Raw genomic sequence first — 22,004 nt, forward strand, 5'->3', positions numbered from 1 at the left:
TGAGAGTGATATAAATTGTTTATTACAATAATATATTTGTTTAATTAATTTTTATAATTTAATAAATAAGTGCATATAATAGAAAAGCTTCAAATTGTATTTATGATAGATAATATTAAATGTGATAATTTTTGCACAGATTTTCTAAGCTTTACAAATAAATACATTTATTAGTTGCACATATAATATTATACATAAAAAGGTAAGGTTATTTACCAATATCAATTAGTCTCTATAAATGTTTGCCGACCAAACCTGGCAAGGCGACGCGTGTGTGCAATGGTAGTGGTCCCGGACTAACTTCTCCCATCACAGTTCCCAGCTGCCCCACAAAGTATTAAATATATGAAGAATCCATCTCTAGATTCTTACGCATTATTTAGTATATCAAATACAATTATTGATTTTATATGTGTAAAAATTCTTGATAAAAATTATTGTAACAAAATCAGTAATATGTACAAGTTTAAATTAACATTTAAAATAGAATCTATTTTTATGCAAGTACCATAATTAGAATAAATAGATTATTAAATAAGGAGAAGGATTATTATGTATGTATATATATATTTGTAATCTAAAATTAAATTCATTTTTATGAATTCATTATAAATTAAAAAAATATATGCCAATATAATGTAATATAAATGTAAATAATTTAATATAATATAAATATAAATAATATAATATATTATAATTTTTTACCTTTTCCTTATTATTTATTCTTTATACAATACTTACATTTAATTTTTTGTAGTCAATGTCTTTTATTATCCAAAATATTGAAGAAAATAAATACTAGTAAAATATAATCAACATTTATAGAAACTATAGTACAGTAATATATGTAATACTTGACACCAACATTGCATACGCACATAGCTATATCATAATTTTCACTAAATATTATCTGAGATGTTGATTACAATATATTAGAAAATATACACGTTTTATATTACTTGAAGAAATTAAAATTTATCTGTATGATAACAAAATTAGAGAACATTAAAAATGAAACATATTATATGAATTAGAATTTGGATGAAATAACATATTGATGTTAAATATTTATAATATATTGAATAAGAAAAATATTAATTTGTATTTAAAAGAATTGTAGAGAAAATCCCAAAAATTTATAAATTTAATAAATTATATTAGATTTATTTTTTATAAACGTGTTCTGTTTGAGAGCTCCTTACATGTGTCTGTGGAGAAACCAAATATAAATAAGCAATATATGCTATAATAAAATCAAAAATTAAAAAATTAAAAATAAGTGTATAAAAAATATTACATAATAAAAAATAGTAATTTACACAGAACAAAAATATTTTCTAGAAAAATATAAATTACATATTAACATAATTATATATTTATTATTATGAAAATAAATTATTTGCCGATTGCACAATAATATAATATTTTTAAAAAATCTTGAACAAAATATATGATTTAATATTACCATAATTTTTTAAAATTCTAAATATAAAATATATAAAATTGCAAAACACTTATACATTTTATTTTCTTTTGATGATCTTAACAAATTACATGAAAATTAAATGAAATTAACTACATGTGCACTAAATTATATGCAAGTGCTATGTAGCAAAATTTACACTAACAATTAATATAATAAGAAATATTCATAAACAATGTATAGAAAGCAGATATAAAAGATTATTTTTTTTGCAGAAATTATTTGTTACTAATAGCATAAGTAGTGTGCAAGCGGCAATTTTTAGATGGCATTTCTGACATGAAAAATTGATGTTTGAAAAGTAATTTGGTTTCTCAGGTTACATGCAATAACATTCATTAAATGATAGATGGAAACAGATCCTTCTCCAATATAACAATGAATAAATAAAATATAATTAATATAAAAAAAAATTACAGAAATTATACTGCATAATATTTTTTTCATAAATCTTGTAATTATTAATAATGTTGTTGAGATATAATGAGATTTAAAAAGATTCAAAAATTCAAAAACAATTAATTGAACACTGAAAATTATGTTTAATGTTCAATTATAATATATTTAAAAAGTAATTTTATATAAATCTTTAATATGGATCAAAATTCTATTAAAGTTTTTATTATTATTATAATTATTTTTTTTATATTATATTAATACTTTCAAAAAAATCACAATATGTACATTTTCAAAATTCGTTATTATGTGCTACATGTCTTTTGATTTTCATAATTTACATTTACATTAAAATATATTGCACTATAATATTAAGAAGACAAAAAATAAGTGCAGTACAGATAATTTGTTGTATAATATTATTTCTAATATTTAAAAAAAAGAAATGTATTAAATAATTTAAAATAATTTAAAATTAACACAAATATAGAAATATGAAGATTCATTTTCAAATAATAAATAATTATTAAAAAATAAACACTGTACATCAAATTTTTTAAATGAAAAAATAATAAATTTTTTTTTAAAATTGCAAAAAATTGAGAAATATATAGAGAGAATACTTTTAACTTGTTTACTATTGATAAAGAAATTAAAACTATTATTAAAAAATTTTATATACAAAATATATAATTATTTTTAATATTTAACCCTATTCCTAAGTATAATATAAAGCATTTAAAAATCTTCTCAAAACATTATTTTCAATGGCTTCTGTCTCGTTACAATGTTCTTAACGGAATAAATCCTTCCATTCCAATGATTCTTAGGTCCTCATCATCATCATCATTTCTTTTTCTCTAAAAAAATTGGTAAGAGCGCGATCAAATAGACTAAAAAAATTGTTCTAAATCATAAAAAAGAAAAAAAAAAAATATATATATATATATATATATGTATACATATATATGTATGTGTGTATATATATATACATTAAAAGAAAAAACACAAATTTTTAATACTTAAATTAATTTAACAAAAATATATATATATCATTAATATTTAAAAATTTTTTTAAATATTTTTTTAAATATTAGACATTAAACATAATTTTCGAATAAAAAAAATTATTTGAAAAAATAAGAAATGAAATAATCTTTTTAACATTTAATTTGTTATGTGGATAAGGAATATTAAATTATAATATTAGACACATTATTTCAAATAAATCTTTGAAATAAACTCATTAATTCTTCACAAATTTCTTACAAGTAATTAATGACTAGAATACATTTACTGCATCTGTAAAATAACTTTACGTATATATGTAGATTCATGCTTATAATAAAATTCAATTTTAATGATTGATATCTTGTCTTGTAAAAATATTATTAGTATTGTTAATAACCCATAAACCTAAATATGACAATGATACACAATATTTCTTTTATATTAAGATTACAATTGAGTAAATATATAATTATAAATATACTATTATATATAAATAATTCCACAAATAAATAAACTTAAATATTATTTAATATTATATTTAATAATTTAAATGTGTATCATTGCATATCTATACTGAAGAAAAATAAGTTTTTCATGCATATTTTATACATTTTATATGAAAGATTTTGATATAAGCAATTCTTATTATATATAAGAAAATATAATTAATATAAATATAATTTATAAAATTAATAATAAAATTTTAAAATATTAAATAGAAATATATATTACTATATTATATAATTATAGATAATATATTAAATATATTAAATATATATTTAATACTAAAAATATAATTCATATAATTTTCATATAAAATGGAAAGACTATGTTGTACAAGTGTTTTTAAATAATGATATAATTTGAAACAATATTTAAAATATAATTACGTGAAAATTAAGTATAAATGATAAACTCATTTATACTTAATATGTATAATGTAAGAATTATTTTCACACATAATTTTAATACAAGATTTAAATATTTTAAATCAAATCCAGTACTTCTACCTTCTGTGTAAATTAAGAATTACATAAGGTTCATCTGGATTAATTGCATCTGTGCTGTTAGGCTGATAGCACGGATTAATAGTGTAATTGAGATTAGGTTGATGAAAACTCACCGGTTGGACACTAGTCCTTCGTCGCTCCAGTTCACGATCTTCAAGACAAAAATCTGAATCTGAATCTGCTTTTCTAACAGCTTCATCCTAAAATAAAAATGTCTTGAAATAAAATATTTAACAATTCTACAAATAAAAAAAATTTCTAAAATCATATATTATACCTGTGTCATTTGTTGCGTTGTTGTAAGAATTCTAGCTAAAGGTGTACAACAAACTGGCAATGTTTCCAGTAATGTAGGTCTGGAGTGAGTTAAAAGTGGTTTCATGTAGCGTGTGTCAAAATCACCCCAGATTCTGGCAAGTAATGCTTTTTCATTAGGTTTTATGCCACTGCTTGGTAATGATCCATCCTGCATAGAATTATACTGTGAAATGTGAAGAATATTTTAATTATCCATCCTGTATGATAATGATATTTTTTCAAACTTAATTAAAAATTAAATTAAAAATTACACTCATGAAAAATATTTAAATAATAAAAATAATTTACTAATTCAATTACTAAATAAGTTTGAATTATAAAATATAAAAATTATGAAATATAAAAATGATTAAATAGCATATATAATTTATAATATACAATTTTAAATATTGAAGATTTTTAATTAAATTTTTTTTATAATATTAGAAAACATGCTTGATTGTTCATTTTATATTTATATACCTTGTTAATGTTTATTTATATCTTAATGATATTATATGTTAATGAATATAAATAGATATAAACATATACACTACTAATCATCAACATACAGAATGGATAACAAAAATAATATAAAAAGAAATATTTAAATTCATGCAATTAGCAAATCAAACATTTAATGAAATTGAAATTATAATTGTTATATAAAAAGCCAAACATATTAGCAATTACATTACAATTAATTTTCTTATATAAAAATAAACTAAATTTTTAATTTACAAAATATAAACATAAGCATATATAAATTTATTAGTAATATTATTTGTAATATATAGATCTAATTAAACATAATATGAAATGAAGTTTTTTTTTATTTTTAAAATAAAATAATAATTTCTATATTTTATAAAACTAAATTCTATTTTCAAAAAAAGAATTAATATATGCAGATATTAATGTATTTATATGATTTGATATTATTAAAATAATAATATCTGATTTATTTATTATTATTTTTATCATATTTATTTTATTACACATTATCTCATTATTTTTAATAAATAATATTTTAATAATATTCATTTAACAAAATATAGTAGTCATTGCAAATATTTTAATAAGATAATTTTTATTAAATCCCTATTTCAAAATATTATTAATTCTTTATTAATAATAGATAGTGACAGAAAGCAACTCATATAATACTATTTATGCATAAAACTAATTATTTATTGTTGCATAAAGATATAAGAAAATATTAAATATACTACAAAAAATTAAGATTAAATTAATTTCAATGTAATAAATAGAAATTCATTAAATGCATGAATTATTTATGATTACATAAATAACATAACTCAATTTTTAATAGAAAAACATACCGGCGGACTTCTCTCCCTACGTATGTCCAGATCTCCAAAGCCACCTTCGCCACCAGACTATTAACATTAGTATGTTAAATTCCAGTATTTTTTTTATATTAATTATTAAGCGCAATTATTTAAAATTAATTAAGCCTTTTTATCAACTTGAATACAATGTAATTAGACATGCTTAGATTTTATAAAATGTTAAATTCTAGTGCAAGCTATATATGATTTTAATAATCTTTGTGCAGAAATACTATATTATTTAAATGGAATTTAAAAAATGAACATTTATAAATATAATCTTTTCATATATTTATTAAGAAATAAAAATTTTAGAAATTATTGATAATAGTGTATAATATTAAAAGTGCATCAGTAATTTGGGGATGAAGAATAATAGTATAAAAAGCATTCATGCACAAATATATTTGCAATTAAATTTTTCTAGAGAAATACTATTTTGTTGAACAATTTAGATTATTTTATATTTATTAAATAATTATTATATATATATTTATTATACATATATCATTAAATGATTATATGTTGTATTATACATAAATGGTTTAAAAAGATCAATAATAGATGAAATGTCTTTTATTTCTAATAAATGTAGAATTTTTATTTACATTTTATTAAATGTTCTTTAATTTATTTGTATAGTTATTTAAATATATTAATTCAAATCTTAATCCTAAAATATTAAAATTTTTTCATAGTTATAAATAATTAAAATTTAAATTTTTAATTTTAAAGACTGACATCAATCAGTTTATGGTTTAAATTGTTATATATATAATTCATAAAGAGATGCTTTCTGATAACAATAATATTTAATAAAATTTAAAAAATAATTCTAAAAGATAATCAAATTTAAAATAATCTTATTAAAATTTTGCTTTTGATGACTTTTGGTGTATTTTATATTTTCTTATATAAAAATAAAACAAATTAATAAAAATTTATTTATACTTTTTATTTATTTATATATATATTAAGAAATTAGATATTTTTATCACTTGTTTTTATAGCATATTTTATTATTTATAAAAAATAAAATAGCAAATTTATTTAAAAAAATTTACTTGTAAAAATTACAAAAATAACAAAAAATTGTATTCTATTAAAGTAAAAATTAGTAATGAATAAATTATATTATAGTAAATATTACTATATTTTTTATATCAAAAGTACATAAATAGAAATCTTACTCTTCATTAAATATGTTAGTGCAAATGAAATTGTAATTATTAAATTATTTGTACTTTTGTGAAGTAAAAAAATCAATAATAATAATTAAAAATAAAAATATAATACTTACACTGCGCATTCCATTATGTGACAATCCTTCTATTTCTTCATCTACTCCAACTCTGAAAAAAATAATTTGTTTCAATAAAATAAAAAAGTTTATGATTATAATAAAAATCTTTTATACTTACGGTATATTAAACCAGCTCAAAAATTGGGTTGTTGCACCACCTTGAAAAATAACTGTTAGAATTACAATTAAACTCGTTGTTGTTAACATTGCTTGTCGAGCATCAGATACAGTATTTCTAATCGCTAAAGCGAAACTCATAGCTCCGCGTAAACCAGCAAAAAATAACATATGTTGATAATTTAACGATATTTTTGGTTTTCGTGCCAAATTTAATATAAAAGATAATGGATATACATTAGCTGCACGACCTAATAATGCACATAACTATAATAAAATAATTAAGGATTATAAAGGGTATTATGAAATATTATTTTAAAATGAATATTTATAAAATAAGGATACGAATCCTGCAAAAATAAATCCTGGATCAAAATGATGTTTCGGAAAAGTGAACATTGAAACACCAATATAACTAAATATAAAGTTTTCTGCTAAAAAATTTAAAAGTTCAAATAGTTGTTTTGTCCGTTGACGCGAATCTGGACTTAAATTATTATATGTGTAATGTGCTTGACAAATACCACAAAATAAGACTGCAACTACACCTGTATACAAATAATTACATGTAAAAATATTTTATTGAAGATGATAAATTTAATGCACATAAAATTATAAAATATTACCTGTAAGATCAGATGCTTCAGCAATTAAGAAAGTACTATAAGACATTAAAACAAATAATGCTGATTCCAAAAGAGGAAAATCTCGGACTCTAGTAAATTTAGTTAACAAAGCAGTAATACAACCCATGGTAGCACCAATAAATAAAGATAAACTAAATATTCCAACAAAATCACCAAATGCTTGGAAAAATGCTACAGTTTCAAATCCACCTGAACCTGATTGATAACGTTCTCCATAATTTTGTATGGAACTGAAATACATAATTTATATATATAATTTATATGTATATATATTATTTATATTTTTATTTATATATATAATTTATATTTGATCAAAACTTTTTGATATTAATATTCTTATATACATACCCACTAAGTACAATTGCAACTGCATCATTTAACACACTTTCTCCAAATACTAAAGCATATAAATTTACATCTACATGTAAATCATTAAAAATAGAAATTATTGTCAATGGATCTGTGGGAGATATTAATGCACCAAAATATAAAGTATCCAAAAATGTAAATGAAGCAGAGAGATGTGGTATTAATTGTACAAAAGCATACATCAAAGCTCTGAAAAAAAAATATAAACATAAGAAATATATGATTAAAAAAATATAGCATTATATTAAAAAGAATTTTTTTCTTTATCTATAGTCAATGAACAAAACAACAGATATATTCAATCTAAATGACCTATGAACGCAAAATTAATCATAAGAAATGTTCCATATAAAAACTTCAAAAGATAAATAAACTTGTATTATGGCAAGAAAATATATATCTATTTATTAATAATGTATACATATATTTTTCATTATAAATGAAAAACATACCCAATAACAAAAGCTGATATAGATGTTCCAATTAAAGCATACATAAGAATTGCTCCTAAATTTCTAAAGAAATATTTCTGAAATAAAATATAAAATTAATAATATTAAATAATAGTGATAAATATAAATATAAATATAAATAATTGAACATTTGCTACTTACACGTTTCAAACTATACCCAGCATGAAAAATGATTGGTGGCAAAATAATGTTAAAAAATATTTCAGAATCAAAGGTGGCCTATTAAAATTTTATATTTTTATTTAATTATTTCTTTCTAGTGTTCAATTTAATTATAATTTAATAAAATATATAATTAAATACAATATTTATTTTTTTAATAATTCTAATATATTATTAAAAATTAAATTATAAATAATTGAATTAAATAATACCTTCAAATCTATTTCATTATCTTGTTTATAAATCTCTCCTCTGAATAAATAGGCAAATGTTTTATTTTTAATAATATTACCACCTCCTTTATCTTCCGGAAAACGTAACCATAATGTATCAGGAGGAACTGATTGATTATATTTACTGCTGTTGTCTGGTACAACAGGCATGTGAAGAATAGTACTACTTGTTGTAAATCCATAACGTATTATTGCTCCTATAATTAATCCTAAAAAGATATACATATATATATATATATCATAACAAATACATATGTACATATAATAATAAATTTATAATAAATTAATATTATTTTAAAATGTTTAATATATATAACTTTCATGAAATTATTATAATTTAAACTTTATTATTGAAAATTAATAATCAATACTTCAAATGATGAAAAATTATTCTTTTTTTAAACTATTAAATCTTAGTTCTTACTTATATATAAAGATTATATATCAATTTTATGATAATATCTTTGTTGACAAAAAAAATCGAATAAATATTAATATAAAAAATTGATAAAATAAATATTTAACAATTATTATTATCATTTATTCTTTTTAATAATTTTTAATAATCAATTTAGAATTATTTATTATGAAATTAGAATATTAAAAATTAGAATATTATGAAATGTATTTAATTATAATTAATTTAAATTAATTAATTAATTAATTAATTAATTAATAATTAATTAAAATTAAATATATATTTCTGATGTATAAGTATAAATAAATCAATTTATTTAAAAATATTTTTATTATATTATATTAATTATATTGTATTTATACTTATTATTTATATTAGTATATTATATATTTGTATTTATATTTATTATATTATTATAATATGTATAAAAAAATAAAATATTTAATATTATTTTAACTATATATTATATATAATTTATATATATCTATATACAAAGAATAGAATATAAGAATATAAATCTGAAATAAAAAAGTATTTACTATATATATTTATACATAATAAAAAAAATGCTTTAAAAAAATTTTAAATAAATTTAAATAAAAATTAAAATTAAAATTTGCATAATTTGCATTATAATTATAATTGTAAACAGTAGTTATAGCAGACGACTTACCATAAATGACAGCTAGACCAGTTTCATGGAGGAACCTTAGGCGACGATGTTTAAATGTCCATATTGTTAAAACAGTTAATATCAATAAAAATGTATATAATAAAAGATTTAAACTATCAAGTCTATGCAATAGCTGTGCTTTTGCATCTAATTCAATATCTGTCGCGGCTCCATTACACGATTTTAATAAGAAAATACACAAAATAATGAAGAGGACAATTTGTGCATCACCCCTTACTGCCATCTTTACTTTACAACCATTTCTTAAGCAGACTGTCAATTTAACAGTACAGCCAACTGTATATTATTAACTGTATATTATTGATATAAAATCTATTTAATATACTTATAAATATAGTAGAATATTGTAAAATTTGGTAACACTGTCAAATTTATTCGAAGCGGGAATTCTATTTCAATATTAAAATAAATGAGAAATCTTAACACTTTTCTAAAGAAAGTATAAGTATACATAAATATATATAATCACATTATCTATATAAATATAAAAAATACATATGTGATTATGCGTTAAATAATAAAAATTTTATTTTTTATTTTATGTTTAATTCGCCATGACAACATATATAATTAAAAGTAAATATTGATAACATAAAATTGAAAAACAATATAAATTTCATGCTAGTTATTTTTAGTAATTTGATTAATTACATCGAAGTGAGAATTTTGACATTGTTAGTCCGAATTTATTTTCATCATGGCCTCAGGTAGGCTATATATAAAGCTTTCAAGAACATAAATCAATGCTTTCATAAAATATTTCATAATATTTAAAATAAATTTACTGATATATGAAGATATTATTTTTTTAATAATTTTCTAACAAATAAGATTATATTAAATAGATATGAGATATATATATATATATATATATATATATATTATATATATATAATAATATACTTAATAATTATTTTATAAATTAAAATTCATTACAAATCTAATAATCTACATGTTTTATATTGATAAATATTATCACATTTGATATTATTAAATATTTTGATATAATTTAAATATATTTAATATATTATATTTAAATATATTAAAGTACATTTATTGTCAATAAGAAATCTAAGAAATGACATAAATATGTAAAGTTTATATACATAATATTAGATTAAATAAAGATATAATTAATAAATTAAAATACATGTTAATTTATTAAATAGTCATTAAAATTGTGATAATTTGTAAATGAAATAATAATGGCATTATCTATATGTGGGATATTATCAAAGTATGTCGAAGAGTAGTGACAAGATACCCAATAATCGTTCAAGCAACACAAGCAGGTAAAAATCCTGCATTTCTAAAATATTAAAAATTATTTTATCATTGAACATATTAATTATTCATGGTATCAAATTAACAGGTATATTAATGGCATTGGGAGATCAAATTGCACAAAATTTTATTGAACGAAAAAAATTTAAGGAATTAGATTTTCTAAGAACAGCTCAATTTGGAAGTATAGGATTTTTTATTACTGTAAGTCAATTTGATTCAAAAATGCTAAAAGTACTTAAAATTTAATTATAACATTTATAATATTAATTTATTAATATATTTACTTAATAATATATTTTTTTATTAAAATTTAATAATAATTCAATAATTAAATTATGATTAAATTCTTTATAGTGTAATTAAATAAATAATAAATTAATTAATTATTTAAATTATATAAAAAATAAATAAATTGTATAAAAAATTATATAACATTTTATAAAATAAATTTCATTTAATGAATATAACAGGGACCTGTAACAAGAACCTGGTATGGAATATTAGATAAATATATTGGCTCAAAGACTGGAATTGCAGTATTAAAGAAAGTAGCTTGTGATCAATTAATTTTTGCACCTGCAGGTTTAGGAATTGTGTTAACAACTGTTGGTCTTTTACAAGGAAAAGATTTTGAACAAATAAAAACGAAATTATCTAATGAATATCTAGATATTTTACTTAATAATTATAAAGTAATATAATAACTTTACAATAAATTCTAAAATTATATATAAAATGTTAATATATTTATGTGACATTTTTGAAGAGTCAATATTAAAAGCCAGAACAAATAAAAAATTAATATATAAAAATATCAATTTAAATTTAATAAATAAATTAATAAATAACTTATAAGCAATTTATATTTACATTTAAATGAAGTAAAATGAAGATAAAAAGAAATAGCTTTTTCTATCAGTCTGCACTTTCATTCTGTTTCTATCTCACTTCATTTAATGTAAACTTAAATGCTTGTAACTTAACACTTTAATTATATCAATATTACATCAATGCAATATTTATTTTGAAAATATTAAATTCAATTCCAGATTAATATTTTAAATTTTTAAATTTTTTATAAAAATTAATTGCATATAATTTTTTTTATTATAATGTTTTTTAAAAATAAATATATTTTCATTAATGATTAATAATAAGATTTTTAATAATTTTTATATTGTTTATAAAATAGATTTATATTAGGCAATTTAGAAATCAAATTGCTCAATTCCAGTTATTTATTTTATTCAATTAAGTTTTATCCAATTTAGTTATATGAAAGATGTTCCACGAATATATTAACACCCTGTACATTTAATAAATTCTGTAAAAAATGTATAATTTTTTTTTTCAGATTTGGCCTATAATACAACTAATTAACTTTTATTTTATACCTTTACAATATCAAGTTCTATTAGTACAATCGGTAGCTATTTTATGGAATACTTATGTATCATATAAAACATTTACTTTAGGAGAACAACAAAAAAGGCAAATAGATGTATATATAAAATAAGTAAAAATTTATAAACATATATTTTTTTTAAATACAGATGTTAACACTATTAAATTTAAATATTGTTCACAATAACATAATAAAAAGTTAAACTTTTGAATAATATATTTATAATATTAATCATTAAAAATAAACAATATAGTATTTTATCATAAAACAACAATAGCATTGTAAATAATCACAAAAGCATTTTGTTATAAGTTATTAAAAAATGTGTTTATAATTACAATAAAGTATTTGATCTCAAGATAACTATATATATACATATATATAGTTTGTATATTTTCTGAATTAATATATATTTTTAGTAATTATTATTTATATTTAATCATATAAACGTCATAATTTATATTTATATCATAATAATTTCTTCTATAAAAAAACTGGTATTTTTTACAAATGTATATATTTTTTTATGTATTAGAAATAACATTATTTTATGGAATGTTATTGTTTTTAATAACCATTAAATCACTATATGTAAATATATATTATTTTAAGTACGTACAAGAACATTTGAAATAGTAAAATAAATGAAAATTAAATTTAAAATAAAATTGTAGTCTATTTAAGTCATCATATATCTATTTTATATATATGTGTATGTATGTATACACATATATATACATATTTAAGCATATTTAAACCATTACCATTAACAACAATAATTCACATTGGAACTTTTTCTGCTTTTGCAACTGCTGCAGGTATGGTTTCATTAGTTTTAGATGATATACACGTCCCGAGTAATTCTGGACACGATATTTCATTAGATACTATTTTTTGTATTTTTTTTAATAAATCATAGTTGATACGTTGTGTTATTATGGAATCGTATCTATATTAATACAATATAAGATTAGAAATACAATACAAATTTCTATATTTAGAAATACAAAAATACATACTTATATTCTGGATGTGAAAGAACTTCCTTTCTTAACCATGCAGCAGTTGTTAATAACTCTCCAGAAGATCTCTTTTGTATTAATTTCATATATGCTTGTACAGTACAATGCGTGTCAGCATCTACATCCATACTGGCTAAATATGAATTTACTAAAGGTATTAAACCCGGAAAAACACCATCCTGTTATAAAAAAATATTATAGAGCATTTTTAATATTAACTTTTGTTAATATTATTTGAAAAAAATGAAAAAATTAATGAAAAAAATGAAAAAATTAATGAAAAAAATATTAATATTAACCTTTCCATTGATAATTTCATTAATAGTAAATTCTGTATATTCTGTTTGTCCATCATCTTGTTTTTTTATATCTGATGTAATATCTCGTCGAAACCAAAATTTTTCTGCTGTAACAGCATTTCTCTTTTGTGCTCGAGCCATATTTTTATCAACTTTACTAATTGGTATGAGCAAATTCAATTTATAACTTAAAATAACTCTTGTAAGAAGAACAATAAAACAAACTATTGCAGCATTTTCAAAATCTGTAATTTGAACTTCGCATGGACGAAATTCAACACGCCATCCTATAGATGAATTTGGTGGTGGTGGTTTAAATCGCATTGTTTGCCAATTGGTTGATTGTATATTCTGAAATTTTATAAATAATAGTTGTATAATCAAATAAAAATTAAATTTTTAATGCTAAAATTAGTTAATAATAATAATTACTTCAAAATGATCAGTATCTTCCAAATCATTTTGATGCACTTTTTCAGAAAATAAAGATACAGTATCTCTGATGAATAAATGAGCGATATGTTGCGCAAGTAATTTATCAATTCCATTATCTAAAAGTTGTTTATATACTTCATCGTCATAAATTAAGGGAACATCATTGTACTTTTCTCCTTGTACACTAAGATATGAATCAATGGAATCATATCTAGATTTATTAATTCTAAATTTGTTTTCTTTTAAAGGTTTTAGACCACGTTCTTCTTGTGTTCTGCAGTCTACAGAGCAAGATATCACATTCCATCGACAATCAACATCGCTTATATATCCTCGGTAAAATGGACTAGCAGCAGTTACAGCCAACTGTCGAATTTTAAACAAATGTTCTGTAACGTATGTGCGAAAGAATATGCTAACTTCATATCTTCAGAATTTATGAAAATATAATTATTATTTATAATTATATATATTATATTACTGACCATTATTGGACATAAAGGTGTTAATTGATCATATAAAGTTCTTGCTTCTTCTATATTACAAGCTTGGAAAGTGAGTTGTAAACAACAACATCCCATTCCAAAACCCATAGCATCCATATAAATATGATCTTCTTTAGCTGCACAATTTGATTCATCTTCAATTAAAGAACTAAGATCCTCTTTAAATGGATTTGGAACATTTTTATCTTTATAAACTGCAAAAAAATACTATTTGTTAAATTATTTTATTTATAAAAAAATATATATATTGTATATATATATATATATATTATACAATAAATACATACTAGGAATGTTTATAGCTACTTTTTCTCCACGTCGTTTTCTTATATTTCTTGTCAAAGTTTTAAATCGAGGATGACCAGGATATATAGCTTCATCCGGAAAAAATAAACTTTTTGATGATCCTGAATTTGGAGTTGGATGTGTAGGAGGATCTGTGAAATCATGTGCTCCTGTTCTGTAAGAGAATATATAAAATAATAATTCTTTTTATCAAATATAATAAATTATGATAGTATTTAATTAAATATAATTAAAAATATCAAAAAGTTTATATACCTAGGAAAATTAGTTAAAGACATTAAAACCTCATTAGGTCCCAGTAATTTTGAAGCTTCTTGTCTTCTATATTTCATATTAGCTTCAACAATATTAAAATGAACTAATAAACCACCATAGGGTTTCCCTGGTGTTCCTTCTAGCATATAAGCACCATATTCAGGTCTCCATAATGATTTAATATTGCTATGAAATAAATATATATTATTTTTTATTATTTTATAATTATTAAAATTATATAATTATTATATAATTATATATATCAATATGTCATTATATTAAATAAATTAAATAAATGTTATAAAGAATCAATATATATTTATATGTACAATATTTATAAATAATATAAATTTAAACTCTTATTTAAAAAAAATATGAAATACTTACACTGGATCATTATATTCTTTTTCGTTTAAAGTTTTTAATATTTCTGCAGCTCTTAAACTAAGCTTTGCAATTTTTGCTTCATCATCAAATTTGATAAGCATATATTCAACCTATTTAAGAGATTTTCTTTATTATAAATGTTAAAATTTTCTAAATATTAAAATTACAATAATAAATAAGAAAATATATTAATTTTATATTATCTAAATGATATCAATAAATTACATAGTTGCAGCAAAAAATATTGACTCAGATCTAGAAATGAACTAATTGGAAAAAAAGTCAAGGTTACATCTTGTAATAGTTTAATAACTAAAATTGATTGTACCATTTATTTATTGTTTCTTTTCAATATTAATATTTCAATTATAATATATAATATAAAAATCCAAGCAAATAAAAATAATATAAACAAATTACATAAAATTTAAATTTAATTTTTGAAAATTATAATTGAATTTAGAATTTTTAAATTTACTAATAATTAATATTATTATGTTAAATTAAAAATAAAAATTTATCAATAAAATTTTTTTCTTTAAATTAACATGTATTAAAAATTAATATTGCATAATAAATATTTTATATTTAAATTATTCTATATGAAAATGATATAGAAAAAAGTAATATATATTCATTAATATATGAAATATATTACGATTTATGTTTACAAATGTCAAATAAAATATAAAAGTTAAAAAATAAATATTACCTCATCGCCCCATTTGAGTATATCACCTTGTCGATCTCTAAGTCTTTTGTATAAATTAATAAACTGAATAATTCCATGTTTTCGAACATGATCAGCAAGATTTTTCGTTTCTTCCCAGGTTAAAGGACTTCCCTCGGATAATAATCCCATATCTATACAGGTTAATTAATATTAATTTTTTTTCAAAATTTGACACTCAAAACAAAATTTCGCGGAAGATCGATTAAAACCGATTTGTACCGAGATATACCGAGATATAACTTTACTTCACACTCAGAAAACCATGAAAATTCTATAATAAGATAGTATAAGTATAATACTATTGATGCTTTGTAGAACTAACTACAGCATTTTACGAATGTCCCGTCACTTCAATGATATATACTTAACTACAAGATAATTATACTCTCCTACCAGAACATTATAACTAGAAATACTGGAAATATCAGTTTAAAATTATTTCTGATTTGATAAAAATAATTGTATAATTTTTTTGTATAATCTTAGATTATCTTATCTTTAATTGATTAATATCATTGCAAACATTTTGCTGGTCAGTTCGGATGATTCATATATGTAATTAAAGAAATTAACCCTTAAAATATAGAACACAAATTTAATAGCCAGATAATCTAAGAATTTGTGTAAATTTATTTATGATTTATGGTTATTTATATATATTATAAATAATAAAAAATAGGATAATAAATTTATAAATTGTAAATAAATACATTAAATATTTAATTTATAATAATTAAAATAAGTGTTTAGTATTATACACTAAATAAAATGAATTGTAAAAAAATTTTTTTTTTTAAAGTATCATATTATATGATACTATATACTATATTTGAAATTCGTCAAATAAGTAAAATTTCAGAATTATATTACTATAATTACTATATAATTATATAATTATTACTTACATATTATTTTATAAATTCTTTTAAAATTATTTAATTATTCCTATAAATGAAATATATATTATACTTTTTAACATAATAAAATAAAAAATTTCGATATATATTTTAACAGTTTTTAATTTTTTTAGATTAAGAATTAATATCAAGTATTAATTCAATGATATAATATTTATTTCTATTTATAAATAAAAATAAATACATAGAATTATATAAAAATATATATATAAAAATTATAAAAAATCAAATAAAAGGAATGACAAAATGGACCAATATGTATTATAAATCATATTTTATTACAATATTTTTATATTTTAAAAAATTTGTGAATTTAGCCATATCATAATACATACATGTATGTATGTATATTTATATTTTAGTCAAACAAACCGAATCCCATATCTTCATCTTCTGATTCAGATTCTTCTTTCTTTTCTTCTTTCTTTTCTGCAGCAGGTGTTTCTGTAGAAGACACAACTGGTGCAGCAACAGAAACAGTGGTTGCAAATTTACTTGGATCCTAAAAAAATATCATATTAATATTAAATTTTAAATAATCTTGTATAATTAAAATTATATATCTTTTCTTTTTATCAGACTGCGTTTTACGCATTTTTCAACAAAAATCTTACAGTGCCAGTGGGTTCCACTATTTCTAGCTCTGACACTAGTTACATAAGATTGTCAGATAGAACATTCATCATATTAATATTTATAGAAACTATTTTTATATCATACATTAAATATGAATAAAAAAATATTACATACTTTAATATATTCTTTAATTGTAGTTGCTTCTGGAAATTCAATATCAGTAACAGCAGCTATTGCCAATAAATTCTTGAATCCATTTGCAATACTGTGAGGTGCACTAGCTATTGTTGGATAACCAATAGCTAAGCAAACTGCAGCTAAATTTGCTACTCCAGCCATAAATTTTTCACATAAATCTTCTGGTTTAATATCCAAAATTTCAGGTGCAAAAATAGTACCAGAATCATAAACTTGTTCAACAAGTAAACCATATGAAAATGGAGAAATATTCAGCATGTTTAAAAGAGTAGCTTCAGATGCACCTACTTTATCACCTGGTTTTAAAATATGTACATCGTTCTAAAATATAATAAAATAAATTTTTTTTACATGAAAATATATTAATTCATATTTATATAAAATATAAAGTCGAGTCTCAGTAAGATTATAATTTTGTTTCTTTTTATTTTATTAAAAAAACTTTTTATCGAAATATAAACTTTGTATAAGTCAAATTATTTGTTATATATTGAGAAGCATTTTATAATTCGAATTTAGAGAAATTCAATCTCAAATTTTTATTATCAGTGATTTTATTATTATTATTCTATAATTCTATTCTATAATTATAAATATATATTATATAATATATATTCTATAACTATAAATAATTATTAAAGACATGTGAAAACCTGAAAATTGGGTCGGACTGGATTGAAAATTCATTTCACAATCAAATTCGTGAAAACATCGTAATTTGAAATTGTAAAAATTTCCGATTTCGAAACTATTCTTTTAATTCTATGATAAGTATTTCCTCAATATTTTGATATTTTCAATAATAATCGAATTAATCGAATTATAAAATACTTTTGGAATTCAATTCATTTCGAACATTGAATTCCTAACATTTTTAGATTCTCATACATCTCTAATAATTATATATTACAATCTATTATTAACTAATTATTTAATTTATTTATTAAATTACTATTCTTTTTTTTTCCAACTATAATATGATTATTATAATTGTTTCAATTATATGAAAATAAAATATATTTTTTTCTTTTCTTCTTTTTTACTCTTGCAAATAAAAAAATATTAAAACTTATGCAATATCTTTCTTTTTATCTGTTTTTCTTTATTAGATTTTTCTTACTAAAAAAAACTTTTTAATATCTATATTATAATTTGAAGATTTTGATTTTTTTTTTTTTTTGAGATTCGACTATAATTAAATATAAAAATAAATATAAAAATTAAATTAATAAAAATTCGTTCATATGCTTACAATAATTTCAATAGTACCCTTAGAAATTTTAGTTGGAATACTCAAAGCTTGAAAGAATGAGGTTTTTTCAGGACCAAGACCAGTATTTTGAGCAGGAATAATTACGCTCAATGGTGCAATGGCACCTGCTCTAGCTGGTGCTCTGACTTTATTTTCTAAAAGTTTGTCTCTCACTTCAATTAAATCTCCACGGGTAAAAACAAAACCAACATTTCCACGAATATGTGGAAGAAGTTTCTCAAGTGCTGCATTACGCTCAATATGACCACGGATTGCTTTTCTCATCATAGTATTTTTTCCCATTAATACAACTGCATTTCCACGAAGAGACATACGGATTTGTTGCATTTGTTTAGAACCAACATTGTCTGCACCCACAATGAAACATTTAGGATAATCATCCAATAGTTGCTATACAAAAAATATATGTAATATAAGTATAAATATAAATTATAAATATTTCAATTTAAATATCTATCTATATTAAATATTATTAATATTATTATATTAAAGTAATATTAAAAATACTTACGACAAGTTTTGTAAAATAATTGGATTTCCATGTTGCCTTGTCCTCCCTACCCATCTTAATGTGTATAGGGATATTTCATTAATTTAAGGACTAAAAATAAAAATAATTTATTAAAATATAATTCATTATTATTATTATAAGATTTTTCATAATTAAAATTAGATAAGACTTTACAATTTTTTAATCTGCACACAGATTCTGATTTTGTCTAATTTTTAATTTATCAGACATTTTATTTCAATATTATTCAATTTTATTATAATAAGTTTTATTATAATATTTAATATTAATATATATTTATATTTGAAATTATGTAAAAATACAAATATTTTTTAGAAATATTATTTAGAAAAATTACGTACATATAACATCGTATAATCGTTAATTTCATATTTGAATTGATTTATATGATGATATATGATTATTTTATTATTATATATGATATTTAAAAATATATAAATTAATATTTATTCAACTTCAAATATTTATTAATACTATATTCAAATTTATAAATGATAAACATAGAAATAGTTGCAAGTTAAAAAATTTGATTACAACCATGTGCTTATAACCATATTTATTTTCTCTTAAATATACAAAAATATATCATTTATATTTTATTAATATAAAATAATGCAAACAATATTATTACGAAATTATTTTTATATAAGAAATAAATAACTTGTATTTTATTATATAAATAATAAAGAAAAATCTTTTACCTTGGCAAAGATTACACGGGTACAATCTAGAAGAAAGAGGAAGTTCTTCTTTCTCCATGACAAAGATTTACCGGATATGTTTTAAGAAAATTATGCCTTACCGCGAAAATTTAAAAATATGTACTATAATGAATTAAAATTTAATATTTAACGTAAATAATAAAGATATATATATAAATTTAAATATATTATATTATTTATATATAATATTTATATATATATATATTATATTTCTTTATTAATAATTTTTTTTCCTTAAATTATTACATATTTAATATTTAAATGGATTACATTAATAATTAAGTAAAATTTTAATGTTATAAAAATATAAATTTTTTTAAAGTATTTTTAAATATAATTTAATATAAATATAATATTAATAATTTAATATATATAACATTATATAACAAATTTTAATTATTTTAAACTGATTTGCTTCTGTAATCAAAACTATAGTCATCATCGAATATATAATACCATTATCATTACCGTACGTTTTGTTAAATTATTTCATTTTTATATTAAAAATAAAAATGATTCTGTAGCTTCTCTTAATGCTTTAACAAAAGAATTTATTTTATCACATGTTATGGTTAGATTTCTTTTGAATTTTTAATTGTTAAAATAAATTAAAGAATATCAGTAAAAATGAGTGCATTTTGCATATTCCTTTAATTTTTATCATTATTTACACATATTTAGATCTTTATGATTTAATAAATTATTTATATTATTAATTTTATTTGGGTGAATCCACAGAATCATTTCATATAAAGAGTAAATGATTATTATTGTAAAGAGACAAAAATACTTCCAAAATTAAAAAATTATAATTTTTTTTACAAATGATTCTTTCAAGAATTGTAGATATTGGGAAATAATAAAATAATTTACAAATTCATATTCAACATATTAAAATATATAAAAACAGCTAGTAAAGATTATAAAATTAGGTACATATTTAAAAATGTAACATAATATAATAACCTGTAATATGACATAATATAATAACCTGTAATATAAAATATATAATATAATATAATATAAATAATATAATATAAATAAAATAATATAATATAAAATTTAATAATATAATAATATATGTATAAATACATATAAATAAAAGTAGTTTGAAATGAATAATAAGAAATCATATTACTTTTTATATTTATTTTTATAAAATTGCACATAATATAATTTACATTTA

The 22,004-nt window shown here is 19.5% G+C and overlaps 4 protein-coding genes across 11 annotated transcripts; 1 reads left to right on the top strand and 3 right to left on the bottom strand.

The window, feature by feature from the left end:
* Positions 1–10,208, bottom strand: LOC122716536 (sodium/hydrogen exchanger 7). Of its 8 annotated transcripts, none has more exons than XM_043939702.1 (13): positions 9,945–10,207; positions 8,833–9,062; positions 8,600–8,677; positions 8,438–8,514; positions 7,965–8,174; positions 7,596–7,846; positions 7,315–7,517; positions 6,971–7,236; positions 6,850–6,901; positions 5,541–5,597; positions 4,178–4,366; positions 4,014–4,100; positions 1–322 (listed from the first exon to the last, which is right to left on the bottom strand). In XM_043939702.1, exons 1-13 carry the CDS (start codon positions 10,186–10,188, stop codon positions 233–235), a joined length of 2,034 nt encoding a protein of 677 aa, XP_043795637.1. In that variant the 5' UTR covers positions 10,189–10,207; the 3' UTR covers positions 1–232. The 8 variants fall into 8 exon arrangements, with proteins under 8 accessions (XP_043795637.1, XP_043795635.1, XP_043795642.1 ...); XM_043939700.1 differs by having other exon boundaries at positions 4,178–4,381; positions 9,945–10,206; XM_043939703.1 differs by lacking the exon at positions 1–322 and adding an exon at positions 729–1,208 and having other exon boundaries at positions 4,178–4,381.
* A 938-nt stretch (positions 10,209–11,146) lies between these two features.
* Positions 11,147–12,807, top strand: LOC122716528 (protein Mpv17). The gene is made up of 4 exons (XM_043939684.1): positions 11,147–11,257; positions 11,338–11,453; positions 11,723–11,944; positions 12,607–12,807. The coding sequence occupies exons 1-4, from the start codon at positions 11,185–11,187 to the stop codon at positions 12,766–12,768; spliced, it is 573 nt and encodes a 190-aa protein (XP_043795619.1). The 5' UTR covers positions 11,147–11,184; the 3' UTR covers positions 12,769–12,807.
* A 473-nt stretch (positions 12,808–13,280) lies between these two features.
* Positions 13,281–16,968, bottom strand: LOC122716527 (glutamate--cysteine ligase catalytic subunit). The gene is made up of 9 exons (XM_043939683.1): positions 16,580–16,968; positions 15,868–15,977; positions 15,481–15,666; positions 15,207–15,379; positions 14,899–15,113; positions 14,411–14,779; positions 13,979–14,329; positions 13,677–13,858; positions 13,281–13,606 (listed from the first exon to the last, which is right to left on the bottom strand). Exons 1-9 carry the CDS (start codon positions 16,727–16,729, stop codon positions 13,438–13,440), a joined length of 1,905 nt encoding a protein of 634 aa, XP_043795618.1. The 5' UTR covers positions 16,730–16,968; the 3' UTR covers positions 13,281–13,437.
* An 806-nt stretch (positions 16,969–17,774) lies between these two features.
* Positions 17,775–20,171, bottom strand: LOC122716537 (60S acidic ribosomal protein P0). Its single transcript, XM_043939708.1, has 4 exons — positions 20,076–20,171; positions 19,544–19,954; positions 18,268–18,612; positions 17,775–18,019 (listed from the first exon to the last, which is right to left on the bottom strand). Exons 1-4 carry the CDS (start codon positions 20,127–20,129, stop codon positions 17,876–17,878), a joined length of 954 nt encoding a protein of 317 aa, XP_043795643.1. The 5' UTR covers positions 20,130–20,171; the 3' UTR covers positions 17,775–17,875.
* Positions 20,172–22,004: the final 1,833 nt, after the last annotated feature.

Source organism: Apis laboriosa, unplaced genomic scaffold, assembly GCF_014066325.1.
Source record: "Apis laboriosa isolate Shangri-la unplaced genomic scaffold, ASM1406632v1 scaffold478_cov154, whole genome shotgun sequence".
NCBI lineage: Eukaryota > Metazoa > Arthropoda > Insecta > Hymenoptera > Apidae > Apis > Apis laboriosa.

Coding starts and splice junctions, on each gene's coding strand:
- LOC122716528 (XM_043939684.1), top strand. CDS start 11,185: ATGTGGGATATTATCAAAGTATGTCGAAGAGTAGTGACAAGATACCCA. Junction 11,258..11,337: donor CGTTCAAGCAACACAAGCAG/GTAAAAATCCTG, acceptor TCAAATTAACAG/GTATATTAATGGCATTGGGA. Junction 11,454..11,722: donor GTATAGGATTTTTTATTACT/GTAAGTCAATTT, acceptor TGAATATAACAG/GGACCTGTAACAAGAACCTG.
- LOC122716527 (XM_043939683.1), bottom strand. CDS start 16,729: ATGGGATTATTATCCGAGGGAAGTCCTTTAACCTGGGAAGAAACGAAA. Junction 15,114..15,206: donor AGTAGCTATAAACATTCCTA/GTATGTATTTAT, acceptor ATTTTTTTGCAG/TTTATAAAGATAAAAATGTT. Junction 13,607..13,676: donor CTTTCACATCCAGAATATAA/GTATGTATTTTT, acceptor GTATTAATATAG/ATACGATTCCATAATAACAC.
- LOC122716537 (XM_043939708.1), bottom strand. CDS start 20,129: ATGGGTAGGGAGGACAAGGCAACATGGAAATCCAATTATTTTACAAAA. Junction 19,955..20,075: donor ATTATTTTACAAAACTTGTC/GTAAGTATTTTT, acceptor TTTTTTGTATAG/CAACTATTGGATGATTATCC. Junction 18,020..18,267: donor CAATTAAAGAATATATTAAA/GTATGTAATATT, acceptor ATATTTTTTTAG/GATCCAAGTAAATTTGCAAC.
- LOC122716536 (XM_043939699.1), bottom strand. CDS start 10,188: ATGGCAGTAAGGGGTGATGCACAAATTGTCCTCTTCATTATTTTGTGT. Junction 8,678..8,832: donor ATAATGAAATAGATTTGAAG/GTATTATTTAAT, acceptor AAATTTTAATAG/GCCACCTTTGATTCTGAAAT. Junction 4,101..4,177: donor CAACGCAACAAATGACACAG/GTATAATATATG, acceptor TTTTTATTTTAG/GATGAAGCTGTTAGAAAAGC.